At 38.6% G+C, this 20,652-nt stretch overlaps 1 protein-coding gene across 2 annotated transcripts in view; it reads left to right on the top strand.

The window, feature by feature from the left end:
• The window catches only part of C20H1orf87 (chromosome 20 C1orf87 homolog), an 82,550-nt gene that overhangs the window by 21,209 nt on the left and 40,689 nt on the right, over positions 1–20,652 (top strand). For both annotated transcript variants that reach the window (XM_007978533.3, XM_073008121.1), the window contains exons 4-7: positions 10,914–11,054; positions 11,874–12,137; positions 14,276–14,391; positions 18,740–18,905. In XM_007978533.3, the coding sequence (XP_007976724.3) occupies positions 10,914–11,054; positions 11,874–12,137; positions 14,276–14,391; positions 18,740–18,905 (687 nt within the window). The remainder of the gene's footprint in view (positions 1–10,913; positions 11,055–11,873; positions 12,138–14,275; positions 14,392–18,739; positions 18,906–20,652) is intronic.

The raw sequence follows: 20,652 nt of genomic DNA on the forward strand, positions 1-20,652 counted from the left end.
ATTTTAATAATTATCACAGTTGATTAGGAAGGTTTCTTTTCAAAGCTCTTTTGTGTGTTTTCCCTTGTTCATTCTCCACAATAGCCCTGCAAGGTAGGTAAAGACACATGACGTTATCTTTATTTTATAGATGAATAGACAGATGTCAAGGACATTTCTGCTTGGCTGTGCATTTGCAGCTCAGATTCAGCAAGTTCAAAGCAGAGCCTTTGATCTTGTACTTCTGGTGGTCTGTGTCTTACAGAATGGTCTCACTCCTCTCTCAATTGCACCAGCAAGAAACCTGAACATACTTTCCTCCTCTCTCTCCCTAACCCTGATATCCAACCAATCACAGAGTCCTTTAAATTCTACCTCCTTCGTGTCTCTCAAAACCTTCTCTTTCTTTTATTTCCTTTGTCATCACCATAATCAGACCACCATTTGTCTCACCAGGGAGATTTTAATTATCTTCAAATTGACTTTTCTGTCTTTAAAGGTCTCTCACTGTATTGGTCAGCTATTGTGATAAATACTGCTGCGTAACAAATCACACCACAACTGAGTGGTTTATAACAATAATCATTTATGCTCACATCTACAGATATGAGCTTAGGCAGCTTTTATTTATCTCACTTGGGTTGGGCTGGGCTTGGCTCTAAACTGGATTTGATTCAGGTCTTCTCTGTGCTTTCTTGTTCTGAATCCAGTGAGCTCCTCAGGACATGTCCGTCTCATAGTGATGGAAACATTTTAAGACAACAAATTCAATTACACAAGTACATTTTAAGTCTTTGCTTTTTGCTTGTGTTATATCCACTAACATCCCATTAGCCAAAGCAAACCACATGGCCAAGCACAACATGAATGGGGCAGGGATATATATGTTATCTCTTTTAGGAGGAACCACTTGATCAGATATACCCTCTGTTTAAAACACTTACATTCCCTTGTTAAATCCCAATTTCCCTGGTATAAAATTTAAACTCCTTGACTTAGCATTCTAGCTCAACTCTGTCTATTCTCTATTTCACTTTCATCCCCACATCTCATTAACTGAAATTCTATTCCATAAATAGAGTTCTGTTCCCTTTCACCTCAAATCCTTTGCCCAAGCTATTCTTTATGGGCAAAATTCTCTTCCCTCCATCTTTATTTCATTAACTTCTAATCATATAAGTGTCTCAACTTAGATAGCAGCTCTATCAAGAAGCATTATGGTCTGATTTCCAAGGCTGAGGTAAATGCCTTTCCTAATGTATTTCCAAGTGAATCTGTGCATACTTTTACAGTAGATGTTGCCATACTATTAAAATAAACTGTTTCCTTATCTGTCTCCTTCCACAAGTCTATAAGACCACTGAGAGTAAGAATTGTTGCTTGTTCGTTTTTGTTTGCAAATGTCTTTCTCTGTATATTGGCTCAAAGCCAACATCTAATTTAATGGGAAAACGCTAGAGACTTTCTCATTTCAGTTTGGAAGAAGTTAATAGTGCTCACTGTCTCCACTGGCTTTTAATATTATGCTGGAGGTATTTGCCAATGCAATTAAATAAGAGAAAGAAAGTATAAGCATATTATTTAGAAAGGAAGAGGTAAAACTATTTTCAGGGTATAAGATTGTACCTTTAAAATCTCAAGACACTTAATGAAAAAACTACTAAAACAATCAAGATAATTTGGCAAACTAGAGTTATAACATCAATAACACAAATCAATGATCTTCATTTGTGTGAACAAAAATGAGTTAGAAGATAAAATGGAAGAAAAGGCACCATTTACAATAGTAAATAAATATAGAAGTAAATTAACTAAATAAATAAAATGCCACAGCATAAACTTAACAAGAAATGTCCAAACCTATATGAGAACAAAATATAAAGCACTCCTGAAAGACATAAGAGTAATTTTAACAAATGGAAAGGTATGCTGTTTTCTTGTACATAAAATGTTAACATCCTCAAAAGTCAATCCTCCCTAGGGTAATTTATAAATTTGTTGGGATTTCAACAAAACAAAATACTATTAGGTTTTTATTGTGTTTTGTTTTACAACTAGCCAAATTGATCAGCAAGTTAATTTGGAATAACAAATAAGCATGAATAGTCAGGAAAACCCTGAAAAGGAGAGCAGCACTATGAGGAATGGGTAAGATATCATTACCAGATATTAAAACAAAAAGTCTCTATATTTAAATTCATGTGGTTTTGGCACATGAATACATGAAAGACCAATGAAATTGAAAAGAAAAATTCAGAAATAAACCCACTGGTATATTGTTATTTTGTATATGATAAAGGTGACATTGAAAATTAATAAGAAACAGATGGACATTTTAATCAGTGACACATTATTGGACAGCTTTAGAGAAGTTTTGAGTTGGGTCTATTCCTCATATACTGTACATATATAGGATGTATACCGTACATATCAGGATATATTCCAAATACAACAAAGGTTTAAGTGTAAAGAAATAAAAATATACAAATAGTACAAGTAAACTTGAGTGATTTCCTCTATCATATGGGATAAGGGGAAACTTTCTTAAGTATGACTCAAGTTGCAGATACAATGAGAAATACAGTGATCCTTTTCACTGAAGGAGTGATTATTTTCACCATATGGCCAGAACCCCTGTAAGCAAAGCACATAAACACCTGACAAAGTAGGAGGAAAATCTACAACTTGCATTATTGACAAATAAATCTCTCATCTATAGAATATTCTACTTAAAATAGAGAAGAAAAAGGGCAGTAAACTATTAGAAAAATGGGCAAAATATATGAACAGGCAGTTCACAGTAAACCAAATGTAAGTGTTCCTTAAATATATGAAAAGATGTGGACTTGCTTTTAATAAGTAGAATGCAAATTAATTCTACCTGAGATATAATTTCTCATTAGCAAAATCCAGGAAATTGGTAACATAATTTGGCAAAATCCATAATATTGATAATATACTTTGTTGGAAGGCTATGGGGAAACAGATACACTGCTACAATGATAGAAAAAATTTTAAATGGAAAAACTGTTTTGGAAGAAAAATTGATAATAATTAGCAGAACTACATCTACATTTTTTATAAGAAAATCTCACTTTGATAAATCTATCCCAAAGATGTACTTGAAAAATATAATATTAAAAGATTTATACAGAAGATATACATTGCAACATTACCTGTTACACCAAAAAATTATAAACAACCTAAATTTCCATAGATAATGAACTGTTTGAATAAACTAAGGTACATTCATACATGGAGTACTATGAAATTGTAAAAAGAAATATAGAATTTGTATATATATGAATATTATTATATATTACTATGTGGAGTAATGTAACAAGATACATTATTAATTGAATAAAAGTGAGGTAGAAAAAATATATAGACTATTCTACCAGGTTTCTATCTATCTATATATCTACCATGTACATATCCTTTATGTTTTTTAAAATGAAGGAATTAATTAAGAACATTTTTAAAAAGTGGTTATCTCTTGGGGATAGGTGGAACATGATGAAAGGATAAAAAAATAGAAAGCATACTTCTCTGAATGTCTTGTTTTGCTTTGCAACCACATAAATTTTTTACACTACAGAATTATAAAGTAAAATTATATGTTAAGAAAATCAATTTGTAAAAATCAAAAACAAAATAAAATAAATCTGGTTTTGTTATCTTTTGGTGTATAACAAATTGCCCTAAAACTTAGTCACTAGAATCAATAAACACATATTACCTGCTACTGTTTCTCAAGGAAAGAAATCTAGGAGTGGCTTAGATGGGAGATTTTGGTTCAAAGTCTTGTAAAATTTCACCCCAGATTTCACCCAGGGATGCAGTCATCTGAAAGCTTGATCAGAACTAGAGGATCTACTTCTAAGCTCACTCATGTGGCTATTGATAGAGGCCTCCTGGTTGTGTCCACAGGTCTCATCTTTTCTCATGTGGGCTTCTCTCTAGGGGTGTGCATGATATGGCTGGCTTCCCACAAAATGAGTGATGGAGAGAGATTGATTGTACACAATCTAACTGGAAGCTGCAATATCTTCTATAACCTAATCTCAGAAGTGATGTACCATCACTTCCACAGTATTCTACTGGTTGCATAGACCAATCTTAATTAAATGTTGAGGGGATGAAGGAGACTACATAAGGCCATGAAACCAGGAAGCAGGCCATGAAACCAGGAAGCAAGGCCATGAAACCATGAAACAATTGTAAATGATTTTAAAACACAATGACTTCATTGCATATACCTAGTGGAATATTTACTGTAAGGAAAATATTTCTTGAAAAAATATATTTAAATGTTTTTAATGACCATTATGTTGATACTGTTATTCTCTGTGTCTATATTTTATGTGATAAAGCAAGTGAGTCATTATCTTGGTGGGTTTTTTTTTTTTTTTTTTTTTTTTTTGGACTTGTGATTTGGGGTATAGAAGAAATAAAATATAGATAATTAATAAAATTACATAAAACTCCTGTGATCCTACATTTGAAATGAAAAATTAGTATGAACTCTTTTTAAAAATATATTTCCCAGTTCTGTCCATTGGAAAAATTTAGAAACAATGACTTGTCCCAAAGCAATGAGTAGCCTTGCATCTGCATTATTTTCAGTAAAATTCCAAGAGCTGATTCCATTTTTGAGCCTGAAATATCCACTTACACCAAAAGCAATGATGATACCAAAGACTTCCTAAGACTGGTCAAAAAAGACTCAGGATCTAACTTAAAGAGGATCCCACAGTTGAAAGCCACATAATTTAGGCATCAATAAAAATAATAATTGCAATAAACACATTAAATGTGTTTAAATGTATACATTCATAATGATTATTTTAAAAAATAAAAACTCATTGGTCATCTCTGAAGAATGCTGGGGAACAAACTCTATTTGAAAAAACAGTAAATAAAAGAACCAAGCATTTATTCAGTTGGCCATTTTCTATGCAAACTGTATCTGAAGTAATAGTTGATGAAGGAACATTTTCCTTTAAAGAACTATTTCTGTTAATAAATGAAGAAGTAATGGTGGGATAAGAATATCACCATTTTGCAAAGCCCTAATGAAAACAAAAGGAATTAAGCAATGCCTGTAATTATGATCTAAAAAAAGACAATTAGATAGCATATGCTTCCATGGGAAAATATACCACCTATAAAAATGTCTTGCCAAATAAAATTGAACTAGAACATAAATAAGACTTTAGATTTAACTACTAATTTACAGGAAATAAATAATACTTTTTAAAAACAGCGTAGGGATGCCAGAAAATGCAGACTGTGTAAAACTCTACAGTGCAGACAACACAGCTTCTTCAACAATTGCAAGAAAAAACAATGATGAAAGGGGCAGAGTGGGAAGACTGGACATTTAAAAAGATATGGCTAGATGCAGTGGCTCATGCCTGTAGTCCCAACACTTTGGGAGGTCAAGGTAAGAGAACTGCTTCAGGTCAGGAATTCAAGGTCACTCTGGGCAACCTACCAAGACCGCATCTCTACAAAAAACTACAAAAGTTAGCTGGGTGTGGTGGTGTGCACCTCTAGTCCTAGCTACTTGGGAGGATGAGACAGGGCATTGGCTGAGTCTAGGAGTTCAGGCCAGGCTGTGGTGAATAATGGCTGAGATACTGCACTCTAGCTTGGGTGACAGAAAAAAAGAATGAAAGAAGGAAGGAAGGAGGGAAAGAAGGAAGGAAGGAAGGAAGGAAGGAAGGAAGGAAGGAAGGAAGGAAGGAAGGAAGGAAGGAAGGAGGGAAGGAAGGGAGGAAAGAAGGGAGGGAGGGAGGGACGGGGGAGGGAGGGAGGCAGGGAAGGGAGGGAGGGGAGAGAGACAGGAAAGGAAGGAAGGAAGAAAGAAAGGAAGAAAAAGAAAGAAAGAGAGGGAGGAAGAGAGAAAGAGAGAGGAAGGAAGGAAGAAAGAAAGGAAGGAAGGTGGGAGGGAGGGAAGGAAGGAAGGATGGAAGGAAGGAAGGAAGGAAGGAATTTTAAAAGCTGTAAGAAATATTAACCTATTGCAATATATGGTTTATATTTTGAATATATAAACTATGAAAATAAGATTTACCAGACAACTGGGGGATTCTAAAGGCTGATAAGACATTTGGAGGTATTGAGGAATTACTGTTAATAATAAGGAATTTTTAAAGTGTTATAATGTTATTGTGTATTTAAAAAGAGTCCTCATTCTTGGGGCAGTGGTTCTCAAACTTCAGTGTGCTAAATCAGAATTACTGGAGGACTTATTCAAACACAGATTTCTGGGCCCCATCCCACAAATTTTTATTTAGCAGGTCTGGGGTGGGTCTCAAGAATTCTCATTTCTCACAAAATCCCAGGTGAAGCTGAAGCTTCTGGCCCAAAAACTACACTTTAAGAACCACTGCTTTATAGACACATGCTGAAATAATGTGGACGAAATAACACACTGTCTAGGCTCACTTCATCTCTGGTGGTGGTAATGTGGGGATAAATAAAATAAGATTGTCAACTGATCATTGAAGCCTGATGATGAGCACAGGGAGTTTCATCATCCTGTTATCTCTACCTGTGCCTGTGTTTGAAGTTTCCAAAATTAAAAGTTAAAATGTAAACAAAATATACATTGTTACAAATATGAGTAAAATAGTCAAATGATTAATATCAATATGTATTGTATTACTTTCTTTAAAGCACATTTAAAATCACATATTACATATAATATTAATTTGGAAATACATGTTTTTCTAAGTCTACATTTCTTTAAAAAAATGTATCCAACATTCTACTTGATGTTTCTCATGGCTGTCCTCATTATCACTAGTGGCCATTTTTGAGCCATTTAACAGCTTTCTAGAACACCCCCGTACCTTGGTCTAAGTTGTTCAAGAAACAAAACTTTTCACATCTGCATTTAATGCTATCTCTGGAAATTTTCTCATTGCATAATGTTAAGATGATTTGTTGTGTTCACTTGTCTTGAAAGAGAGTGTGGATGACTCCACACACACTCAAAACTAGTTTTATTTATAAGCAACCTTTAAAAAACTTGTTTACATTTCCCACTCTTGCAAGTTCCAACACCCCCAGAAGAGTTAGTAAATCTGTGTTAGATTTCTGTGCTTCATTTGTACCAGTTCTTTTAGGCAAACATCACACAACTAGAATTGATTGAAGTCACTTCAGGCTATGGTGTTGGTCCCCAACTGGCATTTTGTGATTCAAAGTAAACTAAATGAGAGAAATCTATGGTATTAGAGACTTCATGGGTGCTCTGACAAATCCCAAGGTCAGAAACATGGGGAATCTTGATAAAATTTCCCATTTTATCTTTTTTAACACATGGGGAACACTCTTCACTTTGGAAAAACAACAGCCCCACGTGACTTAAATCAATCAGCAAGGGAGAAATCTGAAGCCCAGCCTGCAGCTGGCCTGAACCCATGCACGAAGAGCTCCTCCCCATTCTCCCATGCTGTTGCTCTAGTTTTTCAGCAGATTCAGGGCTATTCTGGATGATATGGGGTGTCAGCCAGGCACAAGACAGAGTCCTGGCCCACATGGAGATCATATTACTGGAGGAAGATACACAAAACACAACAAATATATCATAAGGTTTTAGAATTATAAAATATTTAAAATACATAACACTCATTCTTCACAGCATTCCTGGGCGTACAGTATATTTTCCTCTTTCCATAGGTGAAGCCAAAAAACTCAGTCTGTGGCTGGGTGCGGAGGCCCACGCCTGTAATCCCAGCACCTTGGGAGGTCGAGGCGGGTGGATCACGAGGTCAGGAGATCAAGACCATCCTGACTAACATGGTGAAACCCTGTTTCTACTAAAAATACAAAAAAACTAGCCAGGCATGGTGGCGGGTGCCTGTAGTCCCAGCTACTTGGAAGGCTGAGGCAGGAGAATAGTGTGAACCCGGGAGCTGGAGGTTGCAGTGAGCTGAGATCGTGCCACTGCACTTCAGCCTGGGCAACAGAGCGAGACTCTGTCTCAAAAAAATAAATAAATAAAACTCAGCCTGTGATGTCTAGGCCCAAAGAACTATGAGGGCAGGAGTCACACCTGCCTTGTTCATTTGTATCTGTAATGTCAAGGATAAAGGCACTTAATACATTTTCATGTTTAAATGAAAACAAAAGCAACTGAAAGAGACTTTGACTCATGGAATGATGAAGTATTGATAACATTTCTTTAAAACACTATCATATAGAAACACATAACTTCTCAGAGGTAAAAAAATATATATTTGTATGTGGCTGAAAATGGAAATATTTTATATTGCAAATAATTTGCAAAGAAACATATTGTCCTGTGAGCAATATGTCTGAAATACCTAGCCAAATATTTTAAAGAGTGAAATTGGCCAGGCACGATGGCTCAGGCCTATAATCCCAGCACTTTGGGAGGCCAAGGTGGGCGGATCACGAGATCAAGAGTTCAAGATCATACTGGACAACATGGTGAAATCTCATCTCTATTAAAAATACAAAAAAAAAAAAAAAATTAGCTGGGCGTGGTGGCATCCACCTGTAGTTCCAGCTACTCTGGAGGCCGAGGCAGGAAAATCTCTTGAACCCAGGAGGTGGAGGTTGCAGTGAGCCAAGACTGCGCCACTGTACTCCAACCTGGTGGCAGAGTGAGACTCAGTCTCAAAAAAAAAAAAGAAAAAAAAAAAGAGTGAAATTGCTCTGGGGACTGACCATTGAATCTCCCTCACCTTGGGGTAATTGTGAAAAGAAGGATACAAATATCTGCACAATTTACTAGGGAATAAGTTTTGGACAACTCTGCTCTAGTCATTGCTCTACTAATAATATTTTTATGGCTCCTATTGCCCTCAGAATAAAGCATAGATGCTAACAAGCTAAAAGGCAATTCATTGCCTTTCTCCTGCCTCTCTCTCCAGGTTTATCTTTTGCCTTTTCCAAAAGTTAAACTATGCTTTGAAAGCATCATCTCTTACATGCATGCATGCACCTTTGGGGTTTCCTATATCCAGTTCACTCTTCCTGTAATCCTCTTGTCCTCTCCTCCTCCCTCCCCACTTATTAGCCTATCCAAATCCAAATCTGACTTATCTTGCAAGCCTAGATTTAGATGCCATTTCCTTCAGACCTGGACCACCAAGTTGAGATCAGGTGGACCATGGGCTATTCTGAGAGTGGCCCTTAGAATCCCTTTTCTATTGCATGGTTACTTGCTATGCCTCCCACCATCTGCAAACTCTGTGAGAGCAGGGGCTGAGTCTGTTTTTTTCACTGTAGGGCTAATTACAGTGCCTGACCCAGACTAGACAAACCATAAATGTTTTTTAAATGAAGGAATAAAGTTATTTAACTTCTGCAAACCTTGGTTTTCAAAAGTAAAAGGGTGCTAGTACTACCTACCTTGTAGTGTTGTTGTAATGATTTAAATAATGACATGAGCAGGACACCCATGTGGTGCCTTGTACAGAGTATGATCCAAATACATAACTCTTGTGATTTTTATGCCTATTCAGAACTCTCTGTCATTCTTGCCCACTTCTGCTCACTCTAGAGAGCCTCTTGGTTTTTCCTTAAAATGTTCATGACTGTAAAACGTCTCTGGGTTGCTATTCATACTGATAGGTTACGCAACATGGCTGTCAATTTAGTAGTTTCTAGAGAATCCTTCTGATCATGTCACCTTTCTATTACCTAGTATTAAAAATAACCATGTGTCCAGAGGCTGAGGCAGGAGAATAACTTGAACCTGAGAGGCAGAGGTTGCAGTGAGCTGAGATCGTGCCACTGCACTCCAGCCTGGGTGACAACACAAGACTCTGTCTCAAAAATAAATAAATAAATAAATAAAATAACCATGTGTCTTGATTTGTACCAAGTTTTTGTTTTAATCAGATACGGTAAGATAACATACTTGGAGACAATTGCCTTTGAAAAAAGAGTTAATTGCTTTCATTTCCCAAGAGAAGCGGGGATTCCACACCACATTGGGCTACTTGAGGACCTCAAGAGGCAAAAGGAGGAGCAAGGAGAGAAAAGCACAAGCCATAGCCTTTCTCTGCGGTTTAGGTGGGAAAGGCAAGGCAGTGCAGAACAAACAGCTTAGGACTGGCTAGTTGGAATAATTCCCCCAGGCTTTGGGGCATAGTGACTATCCTGGTTGTCTGGAACCCAGTCTTGGATTTATTTAGGGCAGGAGAAAAAAAGGCTTGCTGTATGAGAGTTAAATAAAGGAGGTATCTTAGGTTTTGAACTCAGCATTGGTTTGCATATGAAAGATGTATTAGCAGGCCAGTTGTTTACCATCTCTAGGAATTAGCTAGTCCTGGGAGGGGCAGTCCCCCCAGCCAGCAAGGCCTACCTTCTTAAGATGTCAAAACACCATAAAACACGAATAATTTAAAAACACAATTAATATACCATGCTCCATGGCAAGAGAGAACGGGGTTTTATTATTGATCCTAATTCTATCATTTATGCTATTGCAACTTTTAGTGACATTACTCCTACAGTATAATATTCTGAGCTTTTCAATCTCTTGTCAAAGTTAACAATTACCTTTGCTGCCCTTCCTGAACTTCCTAATTAAAACAGCCTAATGATACCCTTATCTCTAATAAGAATCCCACATTTGACTATAAACACCTTATGTTCTACCTATTATTTTTTGCCTGTCACAGACACTTTCTTGCCCAAATGAAACATACCTACCTGTGAATATATTTGTCTAACATGTGTTAAGCGTATAATGCTGAAATTGGTGTGAAGGCAACATTTTTTCACTGATGATTCAATGACTCGATGATACATGGGCTGAAGTTCATTTAGAACTGGGAATGTGCTTAAAGAAATTGTTTGGCTTACTCATTTTCTCCCTTCTTTCCTCCTTCTCTTCCCTACCTCCTCTTCTGCTCCTTGCTTCCCTTTGTCCTTGTTCTGTTAAGATTCCCAGTCAGGCAAATGTCCACTGTAGCTCTGTACCAACCGGAGACCAGTCCCTATCCTATGTGCATGGCATTCCCAGGAGAAAGCTTAGAGACTGGTCCTTGGAACAGATGGTGAGAGGCGGCTCTGACCAACCTGAGGTGTGTATACTAAGAGTTGTTGAGTTGTGTCTATTGTAGATGACAGAGTATTATTTGTTGACTGTATTTCTTGATGTGGAGCAGATGATAAGTCCGTCTGAGGGCTGGTCATAGTGACTCACACCTGTAAGGCCAGCACTTTGAGAAGCCAATCTGGGAGGATCACTTGAAGCCAGGAGTTTGAGACCAGCCTGGACAACATAGTGAGACCCCATCTCTACAATAAAATAATAATAAAAAAAAAATAAAGACAGTCTAAGAATGGTCAAATGGACACCAGACTTCGTTTATCCAGTCAGCTTTCCAGAAAGTGTCCTGGGGAGTTCACAGACAAACCTTAAAAATTTCAACTGAACTCCTCATGTTCTTCCCACCTTCCTCCTTTTCTAGGATTGCTGAGCTCAGGAAGGGCCATGATGCTCCCAGTTAACTCAGTCAGGGTTTAGACACCATCCTTGATTTGCATCCCCCTTGCTAAACTCCCAGTTACAATGGGTCTCCAAAATGTATTACTCTAAATTCTCATACCATCAAAGCAGTTATTTTGTAAAAGGCAAATGATGTATGTTAAAGCATCTTCTACCAGACCATGTACTCTAGGATTTGCTTTCTTCTCCTGAAGGAAGAGAGCTGATGCATTGTAAATAATGAATACACCAGATTGAATGCCCACCTTCAGTGCCACCGACTTGTCCTGCTCCAGGTCAGGCCTGAGAGTGGATGCTCAGATACCAGCCCCAGTGCACCTCTGCTTCCTTGCTTTGGTCTTTAACTGGCTGATTGAAGAGTCTGGCTCTTTGTTTTTCATTGTTGTGTTAGGATATTGGCCAGAGGCCGAGTGGAACAACAAACGAAGACACTTTTCTTCTTGCCCTGGTCAGAAGAGAACTCAAGTCACGTCCTTTGCGTTCCAACTTATTAGAAAAACTTCAGAAAGAGCTGAAGATCCTGGACCCAATCTCTTCAGGATTTCTTCTCCAATCTCAGCTTAGCCGCCTCTTTTTGAAGCATGAAGTCCCTCTACAGTTACCAACAGTCAAAATCCTTTGTCAGAGATTTTCTAAGAGGGGTTCTCCTGAAATGGTATGGCCATGATGCTATTGGAAGTGTGGGTTCCTTTTGTTTCTTTAACTTGTACCCACCAGGGTAAAAGATTAAGAAGTTAGCAACTTTCTTGCAAATGACTTTTATCACTGACTACTGAGATAAAAAGCTTTTTTAGGCCAGGCACGGTGGCTCACACCTGTAATCCCAGCACTTTGGGAGGCTGAGGCGGGCAGATCACAAGGTCAGGAGATCGAGACCATCCTGGATAACACAGTGAAAACCCATCTTTACTAAAAATACAAAAAAATTAGCCGGGCCTGGTGGCGGGCACCTGTAGTCCCAGCTACTCGGGAGGCTGAGGCAGGAGAATGGCATGAACCTGGGAGGCAGAGGTTGCAGTGAGCTGAGATTGCGCCACTGAACTCCAGCCTGGGGGACAGAGCGAGACTCCATCTCAAAAAAAAAAAAAACAAAAAAAAAACAAAAAAAAAAACAAAGAGCTTATTTATATTCATGTGTAGAAATTTCTAGTTGGAATGGAAAATAGACTTAGGTCTCTTTCCTCTGTTTCATTTCTCTTTAAAGGTCCTCCCTGCCCCAACTCACAGTGTCAGCTTTTAAACAACATTAGGGTAGTTACAGATTCAAGATAATGGGCCCACTCTAGTCTATTCATGAGCTAGCTTAGTTTGCAGGACCCAAGGTAAGAATTGAGACTGAGCAAAGATCTCCTTTGTGTCATCACAACTTCCTAGAGAGTTAGAAGTGGGGAGTATCTTTGAAATTTACCGATTAAGGAACTGAGGCCCAGAGGATGTCCAGGAACTTGTTTAGGAAACCCAGAGAATTAATGGCAGACCCCATGCTAAGACACACATTTCCCAATGACAGGGCCAGAGTTCTTTGGGCATTGTATTTTCCAAGCTCATACCTATATCTGAATATAAAGAGTAGTCCAAGTGTCACCAAATTCAGGGAGCCAGAGGAAAATACCCTAAACTAGGAAGAAATAATAGCAATAAGAAAATCATTAGTGAGCATGTATCAATGGCAAAGCAACAGACAGCAGAAACCTTAAAAAAGAAGGCCTGGACTTTAATCTTAATCCCACCATCATTAGCTCTGTGACATGGAGCATACTCTACTTAAGTTCTCCCATACCTCAATGATCTCATCCAGAAAACCGGGCCAAAACCAACCTTGCAAGTTTAGTCTCAGAATTTAGTAATGTGATAAATGCAAACTAATAGAATTAGTTACATATTTACGAGAAGTATTTAGCAATACAGTATTGATTTATTAGTGCAACCTATATGAATATTCAGTTCAACCAAATTTTCTGGCCTGAGGCCTAGTTTCTATCAGGGACCCTATCTAGCTTCTCTTTCCCACTGCTCACCCCTCTGCTATCCTGGAGCTCTCTGTTCACCAGCGTCCCTAGGATGGCATCCGGCCTAGCAGTGGAAATGGATGACATTCCTTCAGTCCTTTCCTGTGCAGGAAAAGGGTCTTCAGATTTTTCATTTAGCCTAATAAATTTTTGTCTTCAGATTATCTGAATATATATGCTCAATGTAGCTAAATATATCTGCTGAATACAGCATATATAATAAATGTATAAGATATGTGAGAAGGAACAAGAGAGAGAGTCGGGGCAGGGGTGGGGAGAGAGAGAGAGGCTAGAGGTTAGGTTATGCTATAGTAATAACCCCAAAATCTTTGTGGCTTAAAGCCACAAAAGGTTATTTTTTCTCATTTTTATTTCCATAGAGCCAGCCATAGTTCTCAACACTGTTGTCATTTTAGCTCTGGGACCCAGGATGATGAAACAGCCACTTTAGGATATTTTTGGACAGGACAGCAGAAGGGGAAAAAGAGTCCTGGAGGGTTTCATGTTAGCTCACAGGGTCTCAGTTCTGCTTATAACTCATTGGCCAGAACTAGTCACATGGCCTTATCCAACCGCAAGACAACCAGGAAGTACAATTTCACCATTTGTCCAGAAGGGAAAATAAGAATACTTGCTAAAAACACCAATAATTATGATACTATATTTTTAAGTGGTTTTTTTAAATGTTTAATGTAAAAATTTGCCAAACACATTTTATCTCAACAGGCCTCTTTCCTTACATATAAATTAAATGAGGATGTTTTATTTTACATTTAATTTTCAGGTGAATTATGAAAAGCTACTCTGGTTTTTAAACAGTGCAGCATCAGATTATCCACAGCAAAAAAAAGCAGCTGCAGACCTGAGAAAAACTGAGAGTCATGGCACTCATAGCCAAAGGTACTCTTCTCCCTTTTTGTGAGGGTTTTGTTCCTAGGTGTCTTAGTCTGTGTGGGCTGCTATAAAAAAGTACCATAAACTGGGTGGCTTATAAAGAACATAAATGTATGAATCACAGTTCTGAAGTGAAGACTGAAAGTCTAAGATCAGGGCACCAGCATGGTTGAGTTCTGGCAGGGCTCTCCCAGGATGCACACTGCTGACTTCTCTCTGTATCCCCATATGGCAGAAAGAGAGCAAGCTGGCTTGTGGGCCTCTCCTTACAAAGGTATTGCTATGGTTCGAATGTGTTTTCCCAAAGTTCATGTGTTGGAAGCTTAATCCCTAATGTAACAACAGCCTTGGGAGATGGGACCTAATAAGAGGTGATTAGGTCACAGGGCTCAGCCTTCTTGAATGCATTAATGTCATTATCTCAGGAGTGAGTTAGTTACCAAGAGAGTGGATTTGTTGTAAAAGCGGGTTTCTCTCTCACCCTTGCCTCCTCTTGCCCTTCTGCCTCCCACCACAGAATGATGCAGCAAGAAGGCCCTTGCAAGATGCCTGCCACTGACCTTGCACTTCTCACCCCTGTGAACTGAAGAAATAAAATATCTGTTCTTTATAAATGACCCAATCTCAGCTATTCTGTTATAGCAGCCCAAAATAGACTGACAGGCACTGATCTCACTTATGAGGACTCCACCCTCATGACCAAATCCCACAGGCCCAGCCTTCTGATGTTATCACATTGGCATTAGGGTTTCAACACAGGAACTTTGAGAGAATTCAGTCAGTCCACGGCACTAGACTCCTAGTGCTGGCAGGGATCTTGAAGGCGTTCACTCAAACACCTCACCCAATGCAGAATCACTTTGCTCTTCACCAGCACTTGGCTTGTGCTCAGAGTTTTCTCTCTCTCTCTTTTTTTGTGAGCAGGCCAACATAGAAAGTTATTTGCAGCAATTGCATATGTTTTTTAACATCAAGCATGTGTCTTTTTATGAGGTTGCTGTGTGAAAATGAAAAACCTCATTATGAAATAAGAAATGATTGTGTATGGGTACAGAGCTCATCTATAAAGTGTGATTCCAAAAAGATGTTCAGTCAGTCAGCTCCTGGGTTGCAGGCACTAGCAAAAAAAGGTTTGAGGTTCAGGCATCCGTAGTCACTTCATATAATCTCAAGGGAAAGAAATTACTCAAAATAAAAATAAGATGTGAGGAATATAATCAGAGATGAAATGCAATAAAGTATGATATTCTCATGTTTGCCAAAAAAAGGTGACAAATTGCAGTGGTTAGGAGCATAGCCTCCATTGCAAAAGCCTGGCCTCAACTATTGTCTTTGCCACTCTGGGGCTATGTGAGCTTGGCATTTCACTTAACTTCTCTGTGGTTCCATTCTCCAACTGTAAAATTGGGATGATACACTTCACTTCATTGATTTGTAATAGTAACTGAGTTAATAAATGCAAAATTCCAAAAATCGGTGACTGGCACATAGTAAGTACTATATAAGTGTTTTTATTATTTTTAACTATTCTTCTAGAAGACACTCTTTTCAGCTGCAAATAATGTGGCATGGTGGTTAAGAGCTATGGCATTAGAGTTAAGTGTTTTACTCTAGGAAGAAGGTAGGGGTTTTTGTTTGTTTGTTTGTTTTGTTTGTTTGTTTGAAAACGTCCTTGGGCCAACGGTTGGACGTGATTCCTCCTACAGTGTGCCCTGTTTCACTGTGATAACTTCAACACTCATTGAATGTGAGCTGTTTGCCAGGCTTTCTTTGCTGGCCACAGTGAATTCCAGGATTGACAAAGCCTAGTCTCTTCCTTTAGGGCTCATGGTTCAAAGAAAACAATACTGCCATCTAGGCACTCCAGTCAAATACTACTCTGGGAGCAACTGTCTTACTGAGAGCCATAAAGCCCCAGAAATTTTTAACCAACAGCAACTATCCTTCAAATAATACATACTGTAAATTTTGGCCCTGAGCGGTCATAGACCATGCAGTAGAATACATGGCCACTCCCTGGCATATAAGGTCTTAAGAGTCCTAGACAGAAAGCCTTTGCTGATACCTAGATAAGGTTAGATCTCTGTGTTATATAGTCCCGTAGTCCTTCCCCTTCATAGCAGTTATGGCATTATCAGTTATTTATTTGATATTTGAGGTTAGGAATCATGGCTGTCCTGGCCAACTCTGTGTCTAGCATAGTCCTAACATAGTTCCTGGCATACAGAAGATGCTCAATAATATTTGCTGAATGTAATTGGCACTTCCAATTTTCTAAAGAGCTCACATCAATTTACTTTCAGGGATACCTGAATATCTGTTCTATAGAAAAGGTGCATAAAGAAATCATTTGGAGCGCAGCAGAGAAGGTGCTGCTTTATAAAAACCAGACAGTATGTTTGTAGAAATACAAGACTGATGGCCTGTAATAAAGCCAGGCTCTTTGTTAATTAAGGTATGGATCAGGAAAATCCTCTTCTCATGATCTGTCAGGTAGAGACTCTAATAGGGTAGCTCTGTGATGTTTTAAAAGGTTCCAGCATTGCCAGTGGCAGCAGGGGTGGCAAGAGCTCTCATCTCCTAAATTGGACCAGATGAAATAAATTTCTGCAACAGGTCTTCTAAGAAACCCTACCAGCTGCAGTAAATGGATTCCATACCACACCTGCCCATCCAGTACTCAGGGTACTGAGCCAGGGACCAAAGCTTCATGAATTCTTATCCCCAGAAACTGTCCTTGCAAGAAAAGAGGAAGGGAGACTTATGATTCAGATCTGGAACAGAGATACCTGATTGACAGTGTTCGGGTCATGTGCTCTTGCAGCAAAGAGAGGCTGGTAAAGCAAATAGTTGGCATTCTCCTCTGCCACAGTGAGAGGTGGACTGTCTCATGAGCTGGGGAACTCCCTGGACAGGTGAAGGCAGATGCAAAAGTTGGTGACCAAAATAAAGACACATGCCCACTATTCCTTCTCTGTACCAAACTTTTGGAAAATATTATGTATTATTAAGAGGCTCAGAATAGTATAATTTGGAGCCAAAGCTTGTGTGAGAGTCCCAGAGCCAAAAAAAATAAAAAGGAAATAATATGACCTTTGGACAAAGTTATATACATCTGATATGAATCAATTCCAGGTACTGTACAAGATCCCTGGGAAACAGTAAGGAACAAAACAGACTTGACCTCTTGGAGCAGACTACTAGGGAGGAAGTCAGATTTGAAAAAATAAGGAAATAGAGATGTGACTACAAGTTGAAGGAGACCTATTAAGGAAAAGAACAAAGCACTATGAATAAGTGTATCAATCAGGGGTGTGCAGGAGCCAGACATGAGGGCCGATGATGCACACCTCTTCCCAACTCCTCATTCAGCAATGTCACAGTGGTAGCCTGAAATCAACCATGGTGGGAGTATTTATACCAGGGAAATCAGTAATGCAACAAATTAGGGCTTTATCTTGCAGAGCTGATTGTTAAAGATTTACCAGTATACCACTGAAAGAAACCCGATGTAGATGGGTAGAAGTTGGGCAGTGTCATGGACTGTCCCTCTAGGGAACTTGGTGTTTAACTTGAAACAATGGAAAACAGCAAAAGCTTCACAGAGGAAGCAATAGTCTGCCTGGATCTGGAGGAACAAATACATTTGGCTGTTAGATGAGTAAACATATCAAACCAGTTTCATAAAATCAGTGACTAAAACATCTCACCCTGTTGCTTTTCACCTATTATTTAAAATAACGATAGTCAGTTAGACAGACCATCTTAATAATTATGTACATTTGCATGCCAGACTGTAAGTAATTACTCCCAAACATTTCTGGGTTTTTCAGATATAAGGAGCAGAGTCAAGGTTAATGCAGGAAATTCAACTGGTTCAGGATTTCCTCCCAGGGAACTAGGTTCTCTTGGTATGGGGATCTGGTGGAATCTGCTTTGCTTTGCTTGTGGCAGTGAGCAGTTTAGAAATTTCATTTGTCATCAGTAATTATCTGAGTTGAAGAAAAGCAAAATCAAGCAGGTAAACTACTATGATTACTTATTTTTTGTCTCAACCTAGAAAAAAATACAGTTATAAAGATAGATTAACAATTTTGGCCTTTGGTATAGTCAGATTGGTTGATGCCTCTTGGAAAAGAGATGGTAGAGCTCACTCAGATGGAGCAGGTACAATTTAAGCTATGAAATATCTGCATGCAGCCTCATGACCAGGTTCCCAAGACTGAGAGGGCCTTCGTGGATGGGCTTGCTGGTTCCACAGTGTGTAGCAAAGTTGAGAGATGTAGTAGGAAAGCATGCAGCTGCTTTGAGTGGATCATTTTTTCATAGCCTTCCCCATTTCCCTTCCAATCAGCACTCCACCTCAACACTCCAGCTCACAGCCAGAAGTGAACAGGAGTCTGTTGGAGATTTTGAAAATGGCACTAAGGACAACCAATGGCAGACTCAACATAGACAATCTCAATCTGAGTTTTCGAAAAGAAGATCGCTCATTCTCTGGCTGCCTTCCTCCACCTAAGGTAACCAAAATTCAATTTCAGATTTGTTCCTCTATAAAGGCTACTTTAGGGCATTGGGTCTATAGTAATAAGGCACAGGACTGATCTGTATTCTGCCTGTGGAATACATTACACAAGTGTTTGTTTTCTTTGCTTGAGAAGTGAAAAACAAGGCAGAAAAGGAATTGTGAAATGTACAGGAATTGTGAAATTGATTCAGGAATTATTTATACTGGGTTGTTTTATGTTAATAATAGAGGATATAACAACACCCAAATAATATTTCATAATGAAAAACAACTATTTTTTCAAGGCCAAATATTTATTTCTCACACTCTTTCCTGGCTTCCAATGAGAACAGCATGTGGTGTCCCATCCCTGAGGAAAACCAAATTTTAGGGACCAATGTAATTTACTGCCGGTAGAGGTTACCATGCTGTTTTGGAGCATTAATTAATAGTGCAGATGCGCTTCATGGAAGAGAATCCAGAACCATAATAATTCATGGAACTGCTGCAGCCAAGTAAATCCCATCATAAGGCTACTATAGATACAGGTAAAATAATAATTACCACTACTACTGTAACTCTATTAGCAACACCTCATCATCACTACACTTTTACTAAGTGCCAAGCACTGTGCTAAATGCTTTGCTTACATTATCTCAAATAACACTTACAAAGTTAATTCTGTACAAAATACTACAAAATCTAGGTAGTCCTTACAATACCCATTTAATAAATTTTTTAAATTGAGTCTCACCGGGCATGGTGGCTCATGCCTGTAATCCCAGCACTTTAGGAGGCTGAGGTGGATGGATCACAAGGTCAGGAGTTCAAGACCAACCTGGCCAATACGGTGAAACCCCGTCTCTACTAAAAATACAAAAAAAAAAAATTTGCCTGGTGTGGTGGAGCATGCCTGTAAATCCCAGTCGCTCGGGAGGCTAAGGCAGGAGAATTGCTTGAACCTGGGAGGCAGAGGTTGTAGTGAGCCGAGATCACGCCACTGCACTCCAGCCTGGGTGACAGAGCGAGACTCTGTCTCAAAAAAAAACAACGGAGTCTCGAAGAGGCCAATTGAATCACCCGAGAGTCACAGCTAACAAGTGGCAGGACCAGGATTCAAACTCCAGAAGAGTTATGGAAACTGAGAGGCAGAATCGGCACTTCATTAGGTAGAAGATATCTGGATGATTCCATTGAGTTCAATATACAAGAGTTAGAATTCCAGAAGATTAGAAAGAATTGGAAATTATAGGCCAAAAACTTCCTGTTAGAAAGATTGGAAAATGCCTTTCATCTAGGTATACAGAGGTTAGAATTGAGGGAGTCAGAGAATTTAAAAAACGGTGATGTTTACTAAGGAGCAAGGACATGATATGTTGAAAATGAGTTCTTATTCTAGGATAAAAGCATTTTTCTCTTAACTTCTGTATTAAAATCAACTGTGCAAAGGCAAAACTATGTGTGTGTATGTGTGTGTGTGTGTGTGTGTGTTTGAATATTATACATGCAAGCATATTTCATGAGAAAGAGAGATAGAGCATTCTAGGAGAGTCTACACAGCACATGTGGCCTTGTTTGTGAGAAGATCTACAGAAATAGTCTCTTAGTCTAAAAATTCTTAGCCGCAATTTTTTCTTAGATTAGAAACCACATAACCCAATGGTGAAGTTTGAATATTCTCAGATGATACTCATAGAATGAAACATAAACAACTTGAAAATCAAAATATGTTTACTAAAGCTCTTTAAGTCTCAGATTTT

Source organism: Chlorocebus sabaeus, chromosome 20 (genome assembly GCF_047675955.1).
Source record: "Chlorocebus sabaeus isolate Y175 chromosome 20, mChlSab1.0.hap1, whole genome shotgun sequence".
In the NCBI taxonomy this organism is placed as follows: domain Eukaryota; kingdom Metazoa; phylum Chordata; class Mammalia; order Primates; family Cercopithecidae; genus Chlorocebus; species Chlorocebus sabaeus.